The following is a 24,304-nucleotide window of genomic DNA, read 5'->3' as shown; positions in this document are numbered from 1 at the left end:
AATTCACATACTCATCATATCCTGGCAAACAAATTATGAAAAAATCAATTTGTGTTTTATTATTATTTTGGATAATGTTTTAGAAAGCATTGAACTGTATTTCGTAAACTCTTTTTTGGAAGGTTTAATGGCCCTGAAAAGCGCCTTGTTTTATGGAATGGTTCCAATTTAGAAAACTTAGTACTCGTGGTTTTGAAAAAAACCATTTCGAACGCCATCGATGCCGCCTTGTTCTGGATTTGCCACCAAAGCAGTTTGTATAAAGAACAAACTTTTTTTTCTTCTGCTACCTGATGCCGTTTTGCGATTGCGTTTGCCACTCGCCACACGTTGAAACTGCCTGTTGTCTTGATGTCCACCGAACCGAATGTGTTCTGTTCTGAATGCGGGTTTTCTTATCGTCGCGAGCAGCTTTGCCTGCTAACTCGATCACTTCGGGGCCGAAACTATATAACGCCGGCTAGGTGGACTGGTGCACTGGTACTAACGCGCTCGGCCTAGCTACCCTTGCGGGGAACTCCAGATAAACACGGTTCGAGCGGGATTTGGCCTTTCCCTTCACTTTTCCTCCTTTACCATGTCCAGACATGGCTGCTTGGGTTGGTTTGTTGATGTGTTGTGATGCGAACCGATGTGGTGTAATGATCGTTACGGTGTGGTAGAATGATCGTTACGGCAGCGGAGCGGGGATTTTTAAGCTGACTGGCTGGCTCGAGAATTACGCATGTATGAGACTGCGACCAATGTTTCGTTCATTTTTTCTTTTTCCTTTCCAATCGTGCTTCATTCTATTTCGCTGCTGCTCTGGTTGCCCGTTTTGGTCGGTACGATTTGAGGAGCACAAAATGGACCAATCAAAAATGGGCACATAGTGCATTTTGACAATGCTTGATATTTCACAATTATTCAATTATTTATCTCAAGAAAAATGAAATGTTATTCATTATGATAGATGCGTGGATATATTTCCTATCAATTGATGCAAAAACCTTTGCGATCTATTGAGAAATGCTCGAGTTATAAGCGTTCCAAATCTTGCATTTTTTCCTACTTGTTCAGTGCCTAGATTTCCATTTCACTCCCTATATCTTCCGGTTAGACGTAGTCCTACGTCAAAAACAAATACACATAGTGGGAATCACATCAAATGCACTTGGGGATTGTGCAACTTTTGTCACACCCAACTCTCACGCAGAGCGTCTGAAGGGTCACTTCTCCGAAGATAGGCGGTCTCCGATTATCCCGCTCCTGGCAGGATCGCCAAAATGTGTGCCCATGAGCGTCCGCGGGATAATCAGAGACCGCCCGAAGCCGAACGATGACTGCCTGCTGATTAGATGAAGGAAGATGTGCCGAGTGCCCAGTCTACTTGATCGCTAAACTGACGATGCCCATGTTGCCAGAACTGTGCATGCCACATAACTCCTATGATAAAAGGTTATTCAGCTACTATTAGAACGGTGCATATTTAACCCAAATCGGACAATCATATTAAAAATAGTTTTGAATTTCACCCAATAATAATGGATTACTGGCATAGAAAATGGAAAAGATAAATTTTTAATTTGTACGGAAAATGAGTTAAATGTTCTAGTAGATGTAGAAACATTAAAAAAAATTAGACAATTTCGATTGCTTAAGGTCTACTCGCCAAAAATAAGCTTTATAAATTGAAATTATGTGCTTCCTGTAGTGCACGGCATGCCGTTAATTGAAAAAAGTCAGGGTGGTCCTAAACCAATTGTGTTTTTTAATGTTATAATTACCTAGATTTCTGCATTCGAATCTTCAAGTAGATAATGGAACAATCAGATCAGTAGTAAAATTAAAATAATATGGTTCTTAGCATTATAACTTCTCGGATTCGACATTGAATTATTCCACCTACTCAGCATTTACCCATACCGTTGGTGTAAGTCACTCCACCATCTTTATGCGATTGATCGTGAGATCGGTAAATCATGTTGCTAAAATTATCAACATTGCAGATTGCTTTTACAAATTCAATTAATTGAAAAAACACGAACCTGCTGTTCTTACCATATCCTAGAGTATTCAGGGAAAAAGTACTATTCTAGACTCACAACGAATCCAGAGCACCTTTTCCGGACATTCCACTAAATTTCTTACAAACCTTTATGATTTTATCCGATAACAACTGAAACTACCGACGTTTTGACAATTATCGGAAATGTAAATACTAATGCTATAAACAGAGCAACCTGGTCTAGCTATGCGAATCGTTCATTGAAACGATTGATTGTCCGCATAAATAGACGTAAGCGTTTTCCAAATGGAATAAATTTGTTTTAATACGCAAAATTTTTTAGGCCCTCTTTTTGCCGATAATATCCTTCAACTGGACAGATTATTTCATTGGAAATTTGCATGGTTACGCTTGTAAGCAAAAAAAAAACAAAATTGCCTTTTCCTAACACTGATGGTAAATTCCGAGGAGGAATCCATTCCTTCTTTAAGCGTTAATAATTCTGCGCCGGATCAACGAAATGGTATGATAATCGTTTCATACAAAAGATAAAATGTCCAAGAGGTATATGATTGCTACTTATTGACTCGAAACATTGTTCCAATAGTTTAAAAATAACTTTGAAAATAGGCTATTGAAATCACACATATCCGTATATAAGCTGGCGCCCGGTCGGAAATTCATTTAGTGGCGATTTAAAAGTGACGGGAAGATGGTCACTATGCTCTTCTTTACCAATTCCATCTCTTTACCACAGCCGGACCGAACGGAACCTTTAGTGAAGAACGATGTATTGATAACAATTCGATACAGATTATTTACTAATAGTGACAATGGCTGTGGATATGAAAGCGGAGACAATGAAATGTTTGGTATGGTGTAGAGAATATTTCACCATATCAGAGAAACCATATTGTTTGATGGAAGCAGCAGTTTTAATATCATTTGTTGACGAATGCCACAATCGATCGATGATTCTATTTGGCGGGAAGGAGGGTACTATTTGTGCTGGGTATTTTCGAGGAGAAATCGATTCCTTTCTGAGCGTTAATAATTCTTTTCCAGCTAAACGATGTGGATTGTAATCTATTTATTCAAAAGATAAAATGTCTAATAATTTTATGCTCATTAATTATTGAAAACTTGTTTCAATAGCTTAAAAATTGTTTTGGCTAATGAAATCACAAATCTGTATATAAACTGGTGCCCGCTCAGAAATTTATTTCGAAAACATTGTTTGATGTTTGCTGAAACGGATACGGTTTGCGGAGGAGCGTCGAACGATGAAGTGTCTTTGTCAAGGCAGGTGAAGAAAAAATTTGGATAGAGTTGTCGCCAAGGACACATCTCAAGGCTAGAGACGGATTAACTGCAAACGTTTAAAATCTCTATAGTTCAACTAGAAAAGAAATCGATTCCTCCTTTGAACGTTAATAATTCTTATTCGCTTAATCGAAGTGATATGATAGTAACATTATTCGAAAGATGAAATGTCTAAGAGCTATATGCTTGTTACTTATTGATTGCTAAGTCCTATGTCAACCTTGTGATTATATCACAGATATAACCCACTTCTAGTTTTTTTTCAACTCGTGTGTAATATTTATATAAAGGTTTTTATGTACTTCTGTTTTGCGCGGTTCATGAAAAATTAGAAAGGTCTATGACTAGAGGCACGAACGGAAACTTGACGTAGGACTTTGATGACAATTGCTTTTGAATTGCGTTTTTGTAACTGTTCAGAAATCCGTAAATTTCCGTTTGTTATATGAACTGAACTAAACTTCGAACGTATTGTAAGAGTTTTAGTGACATAGAGGATCCGGAACAATTAATTATTAATCCTGTCTATTCTCAATAGTAAACTGTTAAAAACATTAGTTAGATATTGTAGATATCATAACGAAAATTTCTCTGGTTTTCTTATATCGATATACATATATTTGTAATAAGAATCCTAATTAATAAAATCGTCCCTATGGAAATATCAATCGATCACTGCATTTTTCAGTGCATTCTTAAACTTGAGTTTAAATGACTGGCTTGTCTCGGCAATATTATCCTTGTCTGAAACAGTACCTGTGGTAAAAATTATATCGCCTGGTGATGCAGATTGGCTATCTTATGACTGTGAGTTCCCCCTTGAAAGGTTTGTGTGGATTCTGTGGTGCACTGATCCCAACGGATGCTGTTCATTTATAGGGAAGGAAAAGGAGAATGGATATGTCAACATGGGGAAGCATGATGCATGAGTGTATTCTTTCGAGGCTCTCAATCGGCAAGCAGTTTAGGTTCATCATTGCAGAATTTTCGGTATTTTCAACGTATTTCGTTAAATTGTTTACCTGTTTTACTATCTTCACTGTTTGTGTTAAAATCCAAAAAAAAAAAAAATGCTGAATAAACTTCCTATCTAATGGTATAACATATAAGGTAAATGATTTTGGTTTGTCCAGTCGAAAACATGATGTTGTCCACTTTTTTGAATGCTCTAATTTAGCGCAACTGTGTCAAATCAGGTATTCGAATGTTTCAAAACATATAGATAAAATTGTCTTTTTCATGAATTACATTTGTTTTATAGTATATTTTTACGGATTCGCATGTTTTAAAGGATTATAAAATCCACCTTCTGTTGGTGTCAATGCGCCCCTTATTTGAGCTAACTTTCAATCAATCACAATATGATTATTTCGCACGTATTTAGGCCTTTTCTGGGTTATTACACTTACAAATATTTGTACACCATTTGTATCAGATTCACATAGCTAAACCACGTAATTAACGCATTTAGATGACCATTCCATTCTACTAATTCTGATCATGAGTTGTCCGATTCACTAATGTTGTTTTGTCCACATGATTTCTATGGCAACAGTTTGGCGCGCTGCAGTTCGTTTATTGTGTCCTTCGCGCATAGCAGAAATAAAGTTTCTCTGTGTTGAGTGTGTTGAGGTGAACACTTTTAAAATGCCCAAGAAAAGGCAATATTCTGAAAAAAAACCTAACTTATGAATGGATCAATATGATGACAGTAAACTCAAGAAAAGATAAATGCAACATCTACTTGAAAAATACATTTTTTATCTTAAAAATGGTAATTTCTAAAACCGGACAAACTATTATCATTTTTTGGACAAACCATGATCATAATTTCTCTTTGAGGAAAATCATTAAAAACATAAAATTTGAATAATTTCAACGCCTTATGGTAGAATTAGCAACTAGAGACTTGGGGATTTTCAACAAACCCCGTATTGATGATATGTGATTTTCATGAAGAAAAATCAATTTGAGTCCACTAGTTGCCTGAAAACTCCCTAAATTGGACAAACCAAGATCATTTACCCTATTAAAATAACCTTAGAGAAACTTTTGTTATGCTTTTTTCGGGTGAGAAACATATTTTTACATACAATTTACAACTTTAAAAGAAGAAGCTCCTTATTGTCAGTAATCAACAGAAAATGAAATTCATACAAACGAACATACAACAATCGGTTTTTCTAGGGCCACCATTTGGAATTTTAATGAGTGAAACTTACAGATTCCTGAACAGTTCCAAAAACGCGATTTAAAAGTAATTGTTCTCAAAGTCCTGCGTCAAGCTTCCGTCCGTGCCTCTAGGCTCAGACCATTCTACTTTTATCATTCAATTCACAATATTTTGTCAGTAAGGGTAAACAGAAAAAGTAAGTGAGCAAGAACATGAACAGATTCCGGGGGACAGGATGAGGGACATTATGCTTCTAATTGGTTGCCCTTTTAAATTTTTTGCGTTCAAACCAGTTAACATAAATTCTATTAAAATTTTCACAAGTTGTCTCACACAAAATCAGTAGTTCTGACTACATTGAAGTACTTGAAGTCGTCTGTGAATCATTAGTAGGATTCACAGAAGACGAAGAGTGAAGCTTGTTTTCCAGCAAAACAATGCCAGATTTCTTACCAGTACCGGAACGATAACTTGGGTTAGGTCTGAAAAGTTTGATGTTGTGGAGAACCTCTGGGGAATGACGGTTCGACGGATTTATGCTGATAGTCCGTTTTCATCAGTTTATGAGCTGAAAACTGCTATTCTTCATTCGTGGAATAATCTTAATCCGGCATCACTGTAGTGAATCATTCTGGCGGTGTAACAAACTTTTGAATGATTTTTTTATCATTAACCCAGGAAACACTGCTAGTTGTCGTATCATTTAGAAAAGGCGTTTATCCGAAAAAAGCGTTTTAAACAATCAGTCTTACAATAAAAGAAATTAATTTTTAAGTTTGAAGATAAAGCCCGGAAATTATACATCTTCCATGAATCTTTAAATATATGGGTGGTCTTATCATTATGAAAAGCATTGAATGTTGTACTAAGAACTAGAAAAGAATATTCAAATAAACTCTTTACGATATGCATAAATTGAAATATGTGAAAGTTCTGGTTTGTTTTCAACTTTTTTTAAAGTTTTAGTTCAAATAACATTAATTCTATTCATAACTCATTTGGAGTATGATGAATCCACCATAAAAGTGATTTAAATATAATATCACTTGCATTGTGTCTCTTTATACATCGATGTTTGGATATACAGCGGGGACTCGATTGTATACAGTCTCCGATTTCTTTTCACTGTATGTAATCGAATCCTGTATAAATCGAGTCAGAAATTCTATTTTATTCGTTTTTTATGCATATATTTTTCGTTTATTGAAAACAAAAAAAAATGATTCATCCCCTTAAAGTCAGAAAACACCTTTCTCACATTAATTTTTTTCCAGAATCTCTCAGGAGGTGATAGATGATCATATTTGATGAAGAAAATCCTTCTACAAATATAATTTCAACAATGACAGAGTTTTTGGATTTTTTTTTGTTTCGGACTCTGTTGCCTCAAACTGGCTATACACTAAAAGTACGCTACGTAAGCCAATTTTGTTGCTTTCATTTGAAAGATGAGAAAATTTTGTACAGGATATAGTAGTGGAAAAACTAAATTAGTTTATTTAAATAACATTCTGGATGTGAAAAATTCAAAAGTTAGTAATGTTTAATGCATAATTATCAATTTTATCCTAAAAAAATTATATTAAACTTGATTGTTTCTATCAACCAAATAAAGTTCTCAAATCACTCTACAATTAGTTCTTTGACGCTCAACTTCTATCTCTCTTAATTTGGCTGCAATATCGATATAAACAATTCCTGGCAAAAATTCAAGCATAATCTTCAAAAATCGCGATTTTTACTCCACTGTACATATAATAGTCACTTAAATTTCAACTTTACGTTGAAAGGTTACATTTTTTCTTGAAATAAGTCTTATTTGAACTATTAATTTTTTTCCACACTGTATATAATCGAGTCCAAAATTGAATATAATCGAGTCTGTATATAATCGAGTTCGACCTGTATTCCCCTCCATGTCCAGTAGAGATATCTACACATCTATAGCAGTGGTTTTTAAAATCACCATCGACATTTGGATGCTTTCATCGTGGATAAACTGCGCGACTGTTGTGGGAACACAACGGGGAATTGTAACAGTTGGTTTCCGATTCATACGACAACAATCACTAGAAGCTCAAAACCAATCACACGATATAGTAGCATTGTTCCTACCACCCAAATTTTGCCCCCAACGATTGAACACATGAGCGTTCCAGAATGAATTATAATTGCGTATCCTGTGTAGCGTGGTTCGATTCAGTTCGTAGAGTTGGGACAAATAGCTGAGCAAATCATCAGGATAGTCGTCAATTCGACCGACGCTTAGTTAGTACCGGAAACATGCTAATTAGATTTTGTCTTCGATGATTAGACCTAACCGAGTGCTGAACGATGTCGGTGACGGCTAATAAATGCCATGCTAATGCGAGCACCCGTGATTGGAAACTGCGATTTGAGTGTTTGATTCGAGTGTTTAATTCCAATTCGCTATTTGCATCTCATTTCACGTTACGTCATCTGATTAGGTGAACCCTGGAACGATTGATTTGATCTTCCAGAGACACACTGTTGACTGCTGATGATAGATGCAATTGCGTATGTGCAAATTTGATACAGTCTCTTGTTCTGCAATAGCAAAATGTATGGATTGGAATTGAACGCAATTTCAGTTTTCGTGGAAGCGCGTGGTTGTTTTCAAATTGTCAGTACAAATACATAACATAGCCTGATTGGAGAACATCGGTTGTTCAACTAATTATCAAACAATATTGCTTATCCGAATCGCATTTAATTCTGCACGAAACATCTAATCAGTGGAAGGATTTTGAGGAATCAGGGATAATCTGTAATTTTTTCCCCTAGTGCACGTTTCACGAAGGACATTGGTATGTATTTGATCATCCATTTTTTTCTTTTCCAATGATATCATATTACATGCAATATGTAACACATTCCTTTTTTCTCATTCCTGTTAAATATATACGAATTAGTTTGACCTGCAAAGTGGAAGAGCATATAGATGACAAACATGTGCGCGGTGGGAAAAACCATCATAAAATCTATATGTCACTTACAATAGCCGGAGAACTTCTCGGCATTGTTGACACTCCCCCCGAGTCTTTTCCGATTTCTTTCTCCCTTATATCGTTCCCGGGGCGGCGAAATAAGCGTTTTTTTGCTCCACGTGTCGAGGGATTATACGAACTATGAGAAATAGGATTCCCATCGTTCGTTTCGCCCGTGGTTTGAGACCATTTCCCTTGGCTTCAGCTTCCGGCTGCTCGATCGAAGCATCGATTCCGTTTGTCCGTGTTCTCCGTTTTCTATTGTCGTTTTTCATTTGTAAACCCCCTGAACAGAGAATAGAGTAGAGACGTTGGTCCGTAAAACTTTTCCATCGATTAGATATGAAACGCCACGAGCGGCGCAAACATTTTACAATGTTCTAAATTGTTTGGAAAACATAGAAGAAGCTGTTTCACGCGGTGTCAAGCCGGTTCGTTTGTTTTTCGTTTTGTTTTATCTTTGTTATGAGCTAGCAAATATTTTGAATCAAGGGAATTCGGTAGCTTCGGGCCATTTACAGCTATGACATTAATCAGGCTCAAATAATGGGAGTTGGTTGAGTTGGACCATCTTTTATTGAATTCTTGAATTTGTTATGAAAGTTTTACCAAATATTTCGGCACTGGCGTCGTTGATGTTAAAATTTGATATCAGATGTGCAAAATCGCCCTATGCGATAATGGCCCCAGCTTCAGTTGTTGCTTGCTAATTACTGCTATACTTACATCCACTAATTTTGCAAACTTGGGGATGAGTTTGAATCACAAAACAAATGATATGAAATAGCATTTCTGTTGAATTCAACCTTTCAATCCCCACGTGTCAAACGATCACTTAAGTTTCTGTGGAATTCATTTCTTTTAATGTCATTAGCAGAGTAATTGAACCAAACGTGTTATCTGAACAATCTCTACAGCACCGAGAGCTGCGGGTATGATAGCAGTACGATACAATTCTATTGCCTCTTCCTCAAGGATGTATTTTTCAGACCAAGTCATTTTTCTGACATGTTGTTTATTGGAATGCGAGCCACCGACATTTCAACGTGTTTCAGCATACTCAATGCACTGAACATGAAAATTGATGAAAAGAGGCATGCTAAATCATTGAATAAATTGATTGGTAATCGTTGATATTTGCTAGTAAATAACATACATTCTGCCAAATATATAACGGGAATTCGTAGTATGCTTCATTTAAATTTATGTTTTCGCTTCCATAATAGGCCCCTTCTGAACATTTATAGCTGTAATAGCTATAATATATTGCATTTATAGCTGTTATCAATAACTCTAAACTGTTCATTGATTGATCTTTTAACCCTTTCACGTTCAACATCGAGTCTCACCCGATATGACATGATTGTGCCAAAACATTTGCATTTGGTCCGCTCTTTTGAAAATTAAATCGTACGGGAAGGGGTTAATCGACCCTGTTGAATTTACCTTTTACTATAAAATTCCTACTTCTACCGAAACTCATCATTATAATTTCAGATTATTTTCAGACACAATTCTCGTTCAATATTTTTCAACCACTTGCAAATAACATGTTTCTAGTACATGGAATTCATGTTTGATACAGAAAATATGATAGAATAAAGACAGACCCCTCCCCTCTTCTCCCCTTAGAGAGGGAGGAGGAGTGTCTATTCATCATAGAAACGTTTCGTGCCTCCTAATATCTTCACATGCCAAATTTGGCTCCATTTGCTTGATTGGTTTTCGAGTTATGCAGAAATTTGTTTTTCATTTGTATGACAGCCCACCCTAAGAAAGGGGGGAGGAGTATCTAACCACCATAGAAACATTTATTGCATCATAAAATCTCCACATGCCAAATTTGGTTTCGTTTGCTTGATTAGTTCTCGAGTTATACAGACATTTGCGTTTCATTTGTATACATAATTTGGTTTCGTTTGTTTGATTAATTCTCGAGTAATGCAGAAATTTGTGTTTCATTTGTATGGCAGCCTACTGTAAGAGAGTAAGGTTGAGTATCTAACCACCATAGAATCATTTATTGCACCCTAAGGTATGGAGGTATGGATGTTACCACTACGCCAGATCGCCTCCCAGAGAGGAGGAGTATCTTACCACCGTAAAAACATTTATTGCACCCTAAAACCTTCATATGCCAAATTTGGTTTCGTTCGCTTGATTAGTTCTCGAGTAACGTAGAAATTTGTGTTTTATTTGGGTCTCAATTTGGTTGCCCAGCCCCAAAAACCTATTTTCGTGTCGATCGGTTCAGTAGTTTTCGAGTCCATAAGAATCAGACAGACAGAAATCCATTTATATATATATATATATATATATATATATATATATATATATATATATATATATATATATATATATATATATATAGATTCTGAAATTGCTTTCTTCAGTTCACGCAGCGAAATCATTTATATTTTTTCAATGATGCCAAAACGGGTCCGCAAAGCGATAATTTGAGTTTCGAAAATATGAAAAGGTTACACCTATGTCTTGTCACCAGTAATTACGCGTTGGATAAACATGGGATCAGAATTTGATCGTACAAACATGTCTTCAGTCACTTTATTCCGACGAAATTTTTGTAGAAAATTGAGCCTTCTTGGCACTAGTCGTGCTACGACTTTTATCATGCCTAAAATATGACGATTTCCGTGCACGATTCCTTTTATTTTGTTGATTGCAGAAGCGGATGCTTGTCCTTGGCGTGGCGATCCGTTCATCTCTTCTTGGTCGGACGTCTTTAAATGCCTTCTACCATTCATACACCCGTGTTTTCGACATAGTTGAGTCACCAAATGTATTCTGCAACATTTTCAATTTTGGCACTAGAAATTTTGTTTGCAACTCAAAATTTTACACAATATTTTTGTCTTTAGAATTATCCATAACAATTACCGAGGAAAAAATATCTAATAAATTACCGAGAAAAAACAAATTTCTTCTTCTTTGTTTTTAAGAGGCTTTAAACTTTGCAGTTCATTCGCCTCTATCAAAAACAAACTAAATGACAGATCGAAAATAGACATTGTAGGGAAACTAACTAAATTCGACTGGTTCACCGGATTGTGGACGGGACACTGTTGGCGCGGATAAGTAATGGAAAAAACTATTCAATTCCTTTGCTCGAAATTGTATTTGACCGACGATATAATTTTTGATGCGTACTCTGTGAACTATCTACGTAGAAAGAGGCTGAAGCTATCGGTGTATCTAGTTTTATCTGTCTTTCGTTTCGTTCTGTGACAAAAGGGATTATAAAACTATTATCTGCTTTGTGCGTATGCAGATTAGATTTTTGAGATAATAATGCTCTGCGCGATAAAGTGTGAGCGTAGGCAAATCATTTAGGGTACCGAGTCTATTATTGACCTAAGCTAGAACATACCGCCCACCATTGAAATTCTATTTCAATACAATTTTTTTTTCATGCGTATTAATGGTGGGGGCTATCAATCTTACTAGATACATGTCGGTATTTAATTTCAATTCATTTCAATGTTATTTTTCGCAAAAGAATAATGGCGATGAGAGCGAAAACAAGAACTATCTACGCTGTTTTCATGTTTGACATATTAGTTACTCGATGACAGGATTGCTTCTTCCAACGGCTGCGGGGTGAGGTGTCGGGAAAGGTTCCTGCCGGATCTTGCACGGGTCGTCTTCACAGGAGATGCCAGGTTGGATGTGGATTCTTCTGCGGGATAGTGTCGTCATCTGCCAATGTATAGTATTTAGGCCGAGACCAAATCAAAATATAGTGAATGAAACAGGGATACTTAGCATGTGAGAGGGCCATAAGACCCTCTCCCATCCAACAATGCTTGTTTTCTGGATCCGCGAACAACTAGACCTATGATGACTCTGCATTGCGCTGCAGATTGTCCTGAATTGGGAGAACACAGATGCGTTTAATGGCTCGTTTGAATATGCCATCTTTTGTCCGGATGTTGACTACACGTATACAGCCGTCGTTGCCAGGGAAAACTTCTACGATACGGCCGTATCGCCACTTCATTGGAGGGAGATGATCCTCCTTGACCAACACCATGGTACCAATCTGGATGTTGTTGCGTCTGCGGGTCCATCTGGTTCGTTGCTGTAGGTCGGCGAGATACTCCGTTGACCATCGTTGCCATATGCGTCTAAGGAATTCCTGAACTAGTTGCCACTGTGAAAGATTTCCCAATGAAATTTCCTCATAAGACGGTTCAGGTATCGCGGTTAGCGATCTATGCACCAAGAAATGTCCTGGTGTAAGGACGTTCAGATCCTGAGGGTCACTGCTAAGCTGTGTGAGAGGCCGTGAGTTTAAACACGCCTCGATTTGACACAGTAATATTTCCATTTGTTCGGCGGTTACTAAAGCGTTTTTAAGAGTGCGATACAGGTGATGTTTTAGGGATTTCACCGCAGCTTCCCAAATTCCCCCAAAATGAGGAGATCTTGGCGGAATGAATCGAAATTCTATGCCCTCGTCTGAGCACAGTTTTACAACTTGATCTCGACTTTGCTGTGTTCGGAATAACTGCAAAAATTCGTTCAATAATCGTCTAGCGCCGACAAAATTAGTGGCATTGTCGCAAAAAATTGTTTGTGGTATGCCACGTCGGGCGGCAAATCTTTTGAGCGCTGCGACGAAAGAGTCTGTGGAGAGATTGCCCACTAACTCGAAGTGCTGCGCCTTCGTTGACATGCAGACAAAAACTGCAACATAGCACTTCTCTGGAGCACGTTTCCGGGTAAGCGGTCGCAAATATAGTGGTCCACAAAAATCGATTCCTGTTCTCAGGAATGGCATGGTTGGGGTTACACGTGCTGGTGGAAGATCCGCCATGATTTGTTCGGTATCTTCAGGCTTGCTGCGAAAGCAAGTGACGCAGGTGTGCACGACTTTACGGGCAATGTTTCGTAGTCGAAGAGGCCAAAATCTTGAACGAACTGCTGCACATAACAGTTGGGGTCCAGATATTTTATATGATAGTGGCGAACAATTAATAATGTTAGAGGATGATCATGATCGAGAATCATTGGTTGTTTTTGATCGTAGTTGATGCAAGCATTACTGAGACGGCCACGAGCTCGAAGAATGCCATCTTTCAGAATGGGTGAAAGCGATTTCAATTTGGAAGTGGTTTTAACTTGTGTAGATGAGCGAATTGAGCGGATGTCTTCTCCGAATGATTCATTTTGAGCGATTCGTACTAGGTTTTGTAGAGCACTGTCCAATTCAGCAGTCGATAGGGGTCCAACTTGTCGTGTACTTCGGTTTCTTAATCTAGTGTTGAACACAAATCGGTGGAGATGAGCAACTAATCGAATTAACCCGGTGAGCGTTGATTTAAATTCGAACATATTTCTGGGAGAAACTGTGGCTAGGGAAGTCGATGGTTTCTCTTCTAATAATTGACTATCGAATTGATCGTCGGTAGTACGCAAAATATTTGGTCGAAATTCACTTGATGTGCTCAACCAAAGTGGGCCTCTCCACCAGAGAGTGTGTTTGATCAGTTGGATAGCTAGCATGCCTCTGGATATTACATCCGCAGGGTTTTCAAAACCGGCTACATGGCCCCAAGTTCCAGCGGCAGTAATCTGCTGGATTTCCGCCACGCGATTTCCTACAAATCTCTTCCAACGAGATGGCGATGCAGCTAGCCAATGGATGACGATCATTGAATCTGACCAGAAGAAGTCACGTGTGTTGAGGTTCAAACCACTCTTAACCTTCTCATACAAATGGGTTAGTAGGAGGGCGGATGACAGTTCGAGGCGAGGCAGACAAATTCTTTTTTGACCTTTTCCTTGAGCTTTCGGTGCAACTTTCGACTCAGCCGTGAGGAGGTGTACACAAGTTGATCCACTCTCGGAGATGCAGCGAAGGTAGATGCAAGCTCCATACGCGTTCTCTGAAGCGTCGCAGAAGCTGTGTAGTTCAATGACGTATGGTTGACTACATGGTACTACCCAGCGAGGAACGGCAAAACCTTCTAGAGATTGCAGATCGTTTCGGAACTCTTTCCAAAACTGTAGTTGCTGGTCTTCTAATTGACAATCCCAGGATATTTTCGATTGCCACAATTGTTGCATAAACATTTTCGAACGTACTATAATTGGACCCACAAGCCCAAGGGGATCAAATAAGCGTGCTGCGTCCGAGAGCACAAGTCGTTTGGTGATTACAGCGTTATAATTCCAGGAGGGTATTTTAAACCGGAAGACGTCTCCTGCTGGCTGCCACAGTAGACCTAAAGTTTTTACAGGTGATGACGAATCGAGTTCAAAAACATTGCGATTTTCTCTCAATTCGGCTGGTATGCTCCCTAAAATATGTGTGCTGTTTGACGCCCATTTGTGCAACTTGAAACCAGCACTACGAAGAATATCAGTTAGCTGCTTACAAAGCACGATGCCTTCTTGCTCTGATGCCACTCCACAAAGCAAGTCATCGATATAAAAGTTTTTATCGAGTATAGCGCACGCAGTAGGGTATGAGGTGACGTTTTCCATCGCAAGTTGCCGAAGGCAGCGTGTAGCTAAAAATGGGACACTCGCTGTCCCATACGTAACGGTGCGAAGTTCATACGTGTCCACAGGATCATTAGGCTTGTTTCGCCATAAAATCCGTAGGAGATGACGGTCTGTTGGATGAATGAGTATCTTCCGATACATTTTTTCCAAATCGGCGACTATAGCGTACCGTGAGAATCGAAATCGAAGGATGATATTGTAGAGGTCGTCTTGTACGACTGGACCGATCATGAGGGCATCGTTGAGCGATACACCAGTATCCGTCGGACAGGAAGCGTCAAACACAACGCGCAGTTTCTTAGTTGAACTTTCAGGTCGTACAACACAGTGGTGTGGCATATGATAAGGTTGAATAGTAGAAGACAATAAATCAGCGTTAGGATTGATTAAGGTCATGTGTCCCAATTCGATATATTCTCGAATAAAATCCGTATACGATTTCATTAACTCGGGATTTGCGTGCAAACGACGTTCGAGTGAGAGAAATCGCCGTAGTGAAATTTCTCGAGAACTTCCAAGCTTCGATAAAACAGTTTTCTTCGTCAGTAGGGATACAACAAATCTACCATTGGCATCACGCGTGGTCGTCTCTGCAAAATATTGTTCACACTGCTGTTCGTCCACAGAAAGAATGTTGTTGGAGTGACATGATTCAATCTCCCAGAAACGCATCATCTGCTTTTCTAAATCCGCATTGCTGCATACCATGGTGACAGCGGAATGGCAGCTGATAGTGTTGCTACATTTGCCGGATACAATCCAGCCGAAGACGGTTTCCTTTAAAATGGGCAAATTTGAATCAAGCTCGATAAAGCCATCAAGTAGTAAACGATGGTAGATTTCAGCTCCTATTATAACATCGATGTGACTGGGTTCGAAGAAGCGTGGATCGGCAAGGACCACGGAAATTGGTATTTTCCATTGTAAAACCGATAAACGACTCGACGGAATAATCGGTTTGAATTCTGGTAGAATATGGAACTTCAAATCTACTGCGAAGTTGGTGTAACGAGACAAAACCTTGACCATGGCTGATTGCTTTGAATGTATCATGCTTGGACCAACTCCTTGGAGAGAGAGTGAATCGTTTAGACTATGAAGAATTAGCTTTTGTGCCAGTTGTGTGCTAATTAAATTTCTAGTAGCGAAGGTTTGCGATTGTGAGTGAGGTGTGTTCGATATGATTGGAGCGTTCGATGAGTGTAGAGGTCGAGGGGTTGTGGTAATTGGAACGTATTGTGACGTAGCTATCTCTTGTCCTCGGTTGGAATTACTATCAGTGGAGCGCATGTGCAGCATTGTGTGATGCTTTTGTCCACAAACGCGACAGGCTGAACTGGGACAAGCCTTCACCATATGGGAGAAGGAGAGGCAATTTAGGCAAAGACCAGTCTTTTTCACCATTTCGTGCCTTTGGACGGGATTTAGTTTAGCAAAGGATTCGCATTTGAATGGAGAATGACATGGTTTTTGACATAGTGGACAAGATTTATTTTGTGTGGCTGTAGTTGTGAGTGTCGATCCATATTTTTGTTTCGTTGAGAGTCTGCGAGTATCATTTCGGATAGTTTGTTCACGAGTCTTTGCCGCTGCTATAGGTTGTAGGGTAGCCAGGTGATCACGAAGGAATTTCAACAAATTTTGATATTGCGGTACCTCACGAGATTTATGATGACGCTCCCAGTATCTTTGGGTTTCTGTATCTAAACGTTTATACAACAAGTGTGCCAAAATATGAGACCAACCATCAGTATCAAGATCTAGTTTCTTAAGTTGGAGGAGGTTGCGTTCGTACGAATCTATCAACGTAACTAACGAATCGTAAGATTCCCGTTTGATGGGTTCGGCATCCAAAAAACCGTCCATCAGAGTTCTAGCGATAATTTTCTTGTTCTCAAATCGTTCTTGTAGCATTTTCCAAGCGACTTCATAATTTGATACTGTTACTTCGATCGACTCAACTAATGTTTTTGCTTCCTTCGTTAGTACAGAGAGCAGATAATTAAATTTTTCAACGGGTGTAAGCGATGCATCTTTATCGATCATACTCTGGAAGGCATCCCGGAAACTAAGCCAATCTTTCACACTACCATCAAAAGAAGGGATTTTGAAGACCGGAAGAAGAACACGGGATACGGTTGAATGGGAAGGCGGAGGGGAAAGATCAGTCACAGCTGTCGGTTTTAATCGTAGAGAAAGGAAAAAATCCTTTATATCGAAATACGTATTTTCAAATTCAATGCGCGTCTTTCTATTGGACGATTCCACGTCTCTAATAACTTCGGATTCTCTTTCGTCCTTAGTTTGACCAACCAGGCTTAAGTCCTGTTCCTGAATTGCTTCGATCTTTGCACGATTATCAAGAAACTTTTTGAATAATGTCTCAAGATGTTCCAAACGAGACTCAATTTTCACATGATCACGAGAATTATCAAAATCATTCACGAAGTTCTGTAAATTCTTCAGTGAATCGATGAAACCACGCTCAACTTTGGTGAGCTCACGTAACGACGCCATTTTGTTTCTATCGTTATTCAGATCACTAACCCTCTCGAATTTCCAACTTTTTGTATGAAATCACTCTTTAATAATCCAGCAATTGAAACTCACATGCACTATATCGATTTATTTCTATTCGCACCTTTCTTTTCTGAATACTCACGCTACTAGTGAGCCACGCTATAATTTTACGAATGAGGATGAAATCCGTTTGCCACGGCCGAGAGCTCCACGTTCGATATAAGTTGCCGAAATCCGAGCCTGAGTCTATGCAGAAGAAATCCTTTTTTCAGCTGGACCCGTAATCGCCGATAGACCAATCGACGCCGATGAAACTTCCGCACGCGTAGGGTGATGTAGATGATGATATTCGCACTCCAACAGTTCACTTTTGCCAGTTTTGGCCACTAATTACACATATCCGGTTTCTCGAAGGACCATAAAAATGTAGGGAAACTAACTAAATTCGACTGGTTCACCGGATTGTGGACGGGACACTGTTGGCGCGGATAAGTAATGGAAAAAACTATTCAATTCCTTTGCTCGAAATTGTATTTGACCGACGATATAATTTTTGATGCGTACTCTGTGAACTATCTACGTAGAAAGAGGCTGAAGCTATCGGTGTATCTAGTTTTATCTGTCTTTCGTTTCGTTCTGTGACAAAAGGGATTATAAAACTATTATCTGCTTTGTGCGTATGCAGATTAGATTTTTGAGATAATAATGATCTGCGCGATAAAGTGTGAGCGTAGGCAAATCATTTAGGGTACCGAGTCTATTATTGACCTAAGCTTGAACAGACATTAAGACCACCGACAGGTGTACCAACTTAAAAAAAATGAAAAATGTGCAGCGGGAAGATTCAAAATTATAAATCCCTATTTTATTCTTGATAGAATGTACATCACAATATCCTTGTGCTTTGTAAACTCGAAACATGCTCCTTCGCATCGAACCAAAATTCGATATATTCACTCATGTGCAGATGAATGTTTCCTTTCCTTTTTGTTTGTACTGGAAATAGCTGTTACTAGGTGAAAACTGTAGAAAGATAATAAATGCTGAAGCTTTACATTTTCCATGCAACGAATAACACGAAACCCGGAACTCATGAACATACCACATGGAAACAATTTATGTTGAAAATATTCTGTACGCTTCAACGAGGAATATTGAAGTAGCAACCAACACCAAAAGCCAACTCACATAACTTTATTTATAACTGCTATCTTCCAGAGTATTCATTTTTATCCATACAATTAGTCCTTTTTATTGAAATTGGTGTTGATGCTGTTGATGGAGAGCTGCTGAATTCATAATTGAAAATTATTTAGAAGTGCTCGATCAAATTGATAAACTAAATTACGTTTTGTGAGAGTAGCGAGCGCAAGCGTCGAACTTTATGTTCACAGTTCTGCCCCTCTCTGTGGATGTAGAAAATAACTTGTTATAATTACATCGCGGGATGTTACAACTATCCGTTAAAATTCCTTTACATTATTACGTTACATGACGTGAATGTGCTTCCAAAATGCATACGACATCGATTTGAGTATAACTGATGTTTTTCACTTCACATCGTAGACATCAGAATCTGGGATCTCGCTCTGGGGTAAAACACCTAGCACATAAAACAATTTAGTGAGAAGGTCATCATTTACATTTGCCGATTTTCCGGCTCAAATATCGCACTTGTAAACGAAAACAACAGTATTTCATAAACTGCACGATATCACAATGAAAAATTCAGTGGTGGCGTTTATTCATGCCGTCTTCACAAAACTTAAAACATTCATATTTATGTACATTTGTCTTTCATCTTTCGGTCCTGGTTCAGTGTCGATGTCGTCGACAATTAAATCACGTTCCAGTCGGCGAACTTTCAGCATAGTTTAGCGCAACAGTTATGATAAATATACACGTAAACATAAGAGCAGTATAGTAATCATCGGTGGCGTCCCATAGACGAAATCTATGGAACCGAATAATTGAGTATCTCCTCTTTTTCCGATGGCTTTACACTCGTACCATACTGAAATTCAGATGTCGAATTAAATTCGAGGCTGATGAATTCTCAATCGCAAACATTGGACAATCTGATCAAAATTTGCTACCGTTTGTATTATGAAAATGGGCCTGATCACGAACATCACTGTCACAAACGCTTTCACGTCACTTACACTTCACCTAATCTTTTTGTGTCTATCATCATTGTCACGGACAGTTGCGTGTAAAAATAAACTCCGTGAAGTGGAAGAGTTCATTCCCGTTTATAAGAGACATGTCAGTTGCATAATTTTGGGCGTTTGAACGTTATGTCGGTTGCATAATTTCGGACGTTTGAACGTTATGTACGTAAAATTAATAAGTGTATGAGATAATATTCCATTCAATTGAACGTATGTTTTAGAATGACAAGTTTGCGATTGTACCTCGATGGTTCGGCATTTCAATGCTAACTATTCGGACTCATTCCATGAATCATTTGCTTGGTGCGTTAGTTTGCTGATTCAAACGCTGGTTCAAAGATGAGGAGGAATACTTGGTTGCTCTTGACTGATGTAGTTGTTGAACATATGGGAATATAATTTTATTTTCTCTTTCTATGAATTACTCTAGAGATGAAACGAACGTATGTTTTAGAATGACAAGTTTGCGATTGTACCTCGATGGTTCGGCATTTCAATGCTAACTATTCCGACTCATTCCATGAATCATTTGCTTGGTGCGTTAGTTTGCTGATTCAAACGCTGGTTCAAAGATGAGGAGGAATACTTGGTTGCTCTTGACTGATGTAGTTGTTGAACATATGGGAATATAATTTTATTTTCTCTTTCTATGAATTACTCTAGAGATGAAATATGACTATCATGAGTTCAATAATCGATATCTCGCTAACTCTTGTACTCAGCTCTGTCTTACTCGTTCGAATAGTGAGAGGTTTTTAGTATAGGTCAACATGAAAATCATTTTTTAAGAACCGTTTCTACAATGTTGATGAATAATAATATTTTCTGTATCTCAGAATAAACCCGAATTTATCCATCTCATGATCAGTATAATCTGAGCTACTCCCATATAGGATTCTGAAGTTTAATACTTTTATCCTTGCCATTCTCGTGTAATTTATATATACGGTACATACGGGACATGAGGTTTGATATAATTATTTAAACAGGAACTGGTCAGTAGCGTCGGTCAGAAGCATAATATTCATATGAAACACCTGATGAGTTTCAAGGAATTTGCCAAAAGCAGAAAATGATTCAGATTTTCTCTAGACGGATATCAACATTATGGAAAAAGAACTAGAGAATAATTTAAAAATTATTAGCTTTACAATGATAGATTCATTTTTTCCTTATTTGAAACTTAAATATTCTTTCATTCAAAGTATGTCTGCAAAACAATATTGTTAAAAATGTCTATTACGTAAAAACAAATGATCAATGGCCTTATTCGATGCAACTATCGTCCTGATTCGGCGTCTTGTCCACCAATTGCGAATGTTTGAATTACAAAAACCAGCTCTGCAATGTTGGGAAAACATTACAGTTATTATTTTATATTCAAAATATCAACAAATCAATATTATACATAATCAATCATAATGATCGTTTTGGGCCATTGGCCTCCATTGCCATTTTATGGTGTTGCAACTCTCTGTTAGTCTAATCCTTAAAATAGAATCAAAAATTTCTTTTCATTTAGGACAATCGAAATTAGACCTTTCATTATGTTTCAATCGGTCTACGGACACTTCATTTCTAGTCCTTAATTACATCCCATAGCGCATTTATCGAATCCAAATAAACAAATTTACGTCCTCTAGATACGTCAGGATTTCGTTCTAAAAATGCCACCAAGTGGGTAAATTGCTGTTTGTTTATCTTTTCTTCCTTAAAAAGAAAGACACGATTCAAAATGTTAGCAAAAAAGCCAAATAAATCCAAAATTAAACTTACTCCACTCCGCGTGACTAGCTTTCATCATCTAAAACACAAGTGACAAATATACTTGTTTTTCCACGTGACGTGACAGTATCGTGATATTCATAATGACACCGAGTTCATTAAAGTTGTCACGACGGATGAACTTTTCTGGATTCTACATACACGGTGGCAGCCGTAATAACGTTGTATACAATTCACTTCGTGACGTTCGTGATCAGGCCCAATGTGTTTTTTTTGTAATGTTGCATATTAATCTACACAAAATAATTCTTAATAATAAGAAATAATAATTCTTAATAATATTTATAAAAATAATAATAATATTCTTCAACGTTCTCTTGAAAGTTCCCCAGTTATTCCATGGGGGGAAATTAGGGGTAATTGGGATGATTAATTTCCTTTTTGAAGAGATTCACATCGTCATTACGGTACCGCATTCCTGGTTGGAAAATACTGTTCCTTACGTAAATTACACGTGTACCCGTTGAAAGCATTAGGGTCATCAAAAATTGAACTTTTTTCGTCACTGAAAATAATCCGTACATTTTGAAGAACTTTTCGTTAGGGTATACAACCAGGTTTTTTTAACGTGGGGGATACGTACCTTGTAAAAAATCCAGTATCCGGCCTATCCGGCCGGATACCGGATATTAGAAAATATAAATAATTTCTCATTAACACAAGATAAACCATAAAAAATAGCACATTAACATCATTCATACATAATTCAAAATATTGTTTGATTACTGAAATGCCAGATTCATCTTCAAAATTAAATTGATATTAATTCTAGCGTCGCTTACTATATGTACAATCTCGTCTTAGTCCGAATGCTTTTTATGCAGCAAAATGATAAATCACCCCGAATATACAGGAGAGGTTAGAACTTATAATTCTTGTTATTTCATCAAACGATATCAGAAGCCAAACGCATTGCTCCATACAGCCAAAAAGCATGTTTTGTAGTGAAGCCCCTCAGATTATCATCCCTGAAGACGCACCCCACAACAATCTCATCATTGTAAAAAAAATATCTGTTTAAGATTCCTTGTTAGGGGTCTTCGTAGCCACATTGGTTTCGCGTTCGCTTAGTAAGCGATCGATTGTGAGTTCAAAACTCAGGGCCCTCATTGACCATCTTCGTGTTGTTACAGAATAACTACGTCCACGCAACAATCATCAGCGATGGAGATCGATCCACGGTCGATATAAGATCGATTCATCCATACAACTGCTCTGCTATGCAAGACACATCGGGCTATAAATAACTCAACAATGATCAATCAACTGTTTCCACTGTCCGGTCTAACTGGATAAAGGAAGAACAGAAGGAAAACTCTTACGCCTAAATGGCTACTGTGTAAATGTGTACCATATGCAATGGTATAGAAGGGAATACTCTAACGCCGAAACAATGGCAACTGTGTAATGTGCAAATTATAGATATGATAAACATGTGAAATGTACACGATTAAAATTCGGCTCTGTTACAGTAAAAATGCTAATGAGCCCAAAATAAACAAAAGGGATAAAAATGATTCCTTGTAGAAAACTTGATACTCTATTAAAGGATATTCATTCCAAACGGAAAATTTTATCATCATTCATTATATAAATACAAAAAAAAATGTTGATACTTCTCTCTGTCTGTGGTATTAATTCTGCCCCATAAAACCTCCACATGCCAAATTTAGTTCCGTTTGCTTGATTAGCTCTTGAGTTATGCAGAAATGTATGCTTCATTTGTATGGCAGCACCTCTTCCCCCTCAGAGAGACGGGAGGAGTGTCTATTCGCCATAGAAACGTTTTGTATCCCCTAAAACCTTAGCATGCCAAATTTGATATTTTCTTGATTAGTTTTCGAGTAATTCATAAATTTGGGATTCATTTGTATGGCAGCCTCCCCTTAGAGAGGGGGTGTAGAGTCTAACCATCATAGAAACATTTATTGCACCCTAAAACCTCCATATGCTTAATTTGGTTCCATTTGCTTGATTAGTTCATGAGTAATATAGAAATTTGTGTTTCATTTGTATGGTAGCTCCCCCTTAGAGAGGAGAGAGGGGTCTCAAACTATAACGAAAACCTTCCCCGGCCCCTAAAACCCATACATACCAACTTTCATGTTGATCGGTTCAGTAGTTTCCGAGGCCATAAGAAACAGACAGACAGACAGACAGACAGAAATCTATTTTTATATATATAGATAATTTGGTTTCATTTGATTGATTAATTCTCGAGTAATGCAGAAATTTGTGTTTCATTTGTATGGCAGCTCCCCCTTAGAGAGGAGAGAGGGGTCTCAAACTATAACGAAAACCTTCCCCGGCCCCTAAAACCCATACATACCACCTTTCATGTTGATCGGTTCAGTAGTTTCCGAGTCCATAAGAATCAGACAGACAGAAATCCATTTTTATATATATAGATATGAAATATTCTGTTCAATCGACTGCGAAGATTCTGTGAATATATCGTACCAAGAACATATGTCACATTTGTGGGAAAATAATCGTCATAAGCTATATTTATATTTGGCAACTCCGACTTTTACGTGATTCGTTTTCATTGTTCTTTGCGCTTGGTAGATACAAATCCAAAAGAAGAAGTTACAGGTTACAAGTTTTTTTTCTGAGAATGAGACTAATAATTGCACAACACGGATAGACTCCTGTTTATTCCAAAAAGTTTTTTTTTTCCTAGACGCACATGTGTTTTTCTTTCATCCTCAAAATGTTTACCGGACGGCGTATTGATAATTCTAGGGAAGTAGTGACAACGAAATAGTGAGAAGCGTCAGAAGAAAAGTTTCGAGTATTATTTCAT

The 24,304-nt window shown here is 37.9% G+C and overlaps 2 protein-coding genes across 2 annotated transcripts; both read right to left on the bottom strand.

The window, feature by feature from the left end:
* Positions 1 to 12,344: 12,344 nt before the first annotated feature.
* On the bottom strand, positions 12,345 to 13,292 carry LOC129773688 (uncharacterized). Its single transcript, XM_055777332.1, has one exon. It carries the CDS (start codon positions 13,290 to 13,292, stop codon positions 12,345 to 12,347), a length of 948 nt encoding a protein of 315 aa, XP_055633307.1.
* An 8-nt stretch (positions 13,293 to 13,300) lies between these two features.
* Positions 13,301 to 16,426, bottom strand: LOC129773687 (uncharacterized). The gene has a single exon (XM_055777331.1). It carries the CDS (start codon positions 16,424 to 16,426, stop codon positions 13,301 to 13,303), a length of 3,126 nt encoding a protein of 1,041 aa, XP_055633306.1.
* Between the last annotated feature and the right edge of the window lie 7,878 nt (positions 16,427 to 24,304).

This window comes from Toxorhynchites rutilus, chromosome 3 (genome assembly GCF_029784135.1).
Source record: "Toxorhynchites rutilus septentrionalis strain SRP chromosome 3, ASM2978413v1, whole genome shotgun sequence".
Classification (NCBI taxonomy): Eukaryota; Metazoa; Arthropoda; class Insecta; order Diptera; family Culicidae; genus Toxorhynchites; species Toxorhynchites rutilus.
This window is presented reverse-complemented; position numbering and strand designations above follow the sequence as displayed.

Excerpts from the sequence above, each read along its gene's own strand:
- LOC129773688 (XM_055777332.1), bottom strand. The coding sequence starts at position 13,292 with ATGCCATTCCTGAGAACAGGAATCGATTTTTGTGGACCACTATATTTG.
- LOC129773687 (XM_055777331.1), bottom strand. The coding sequence starts at position 16,426 with ATGGTGAAAAAGACTGGTCTTTGCCTAAATTGCCTCTCCTTCTCCCAT.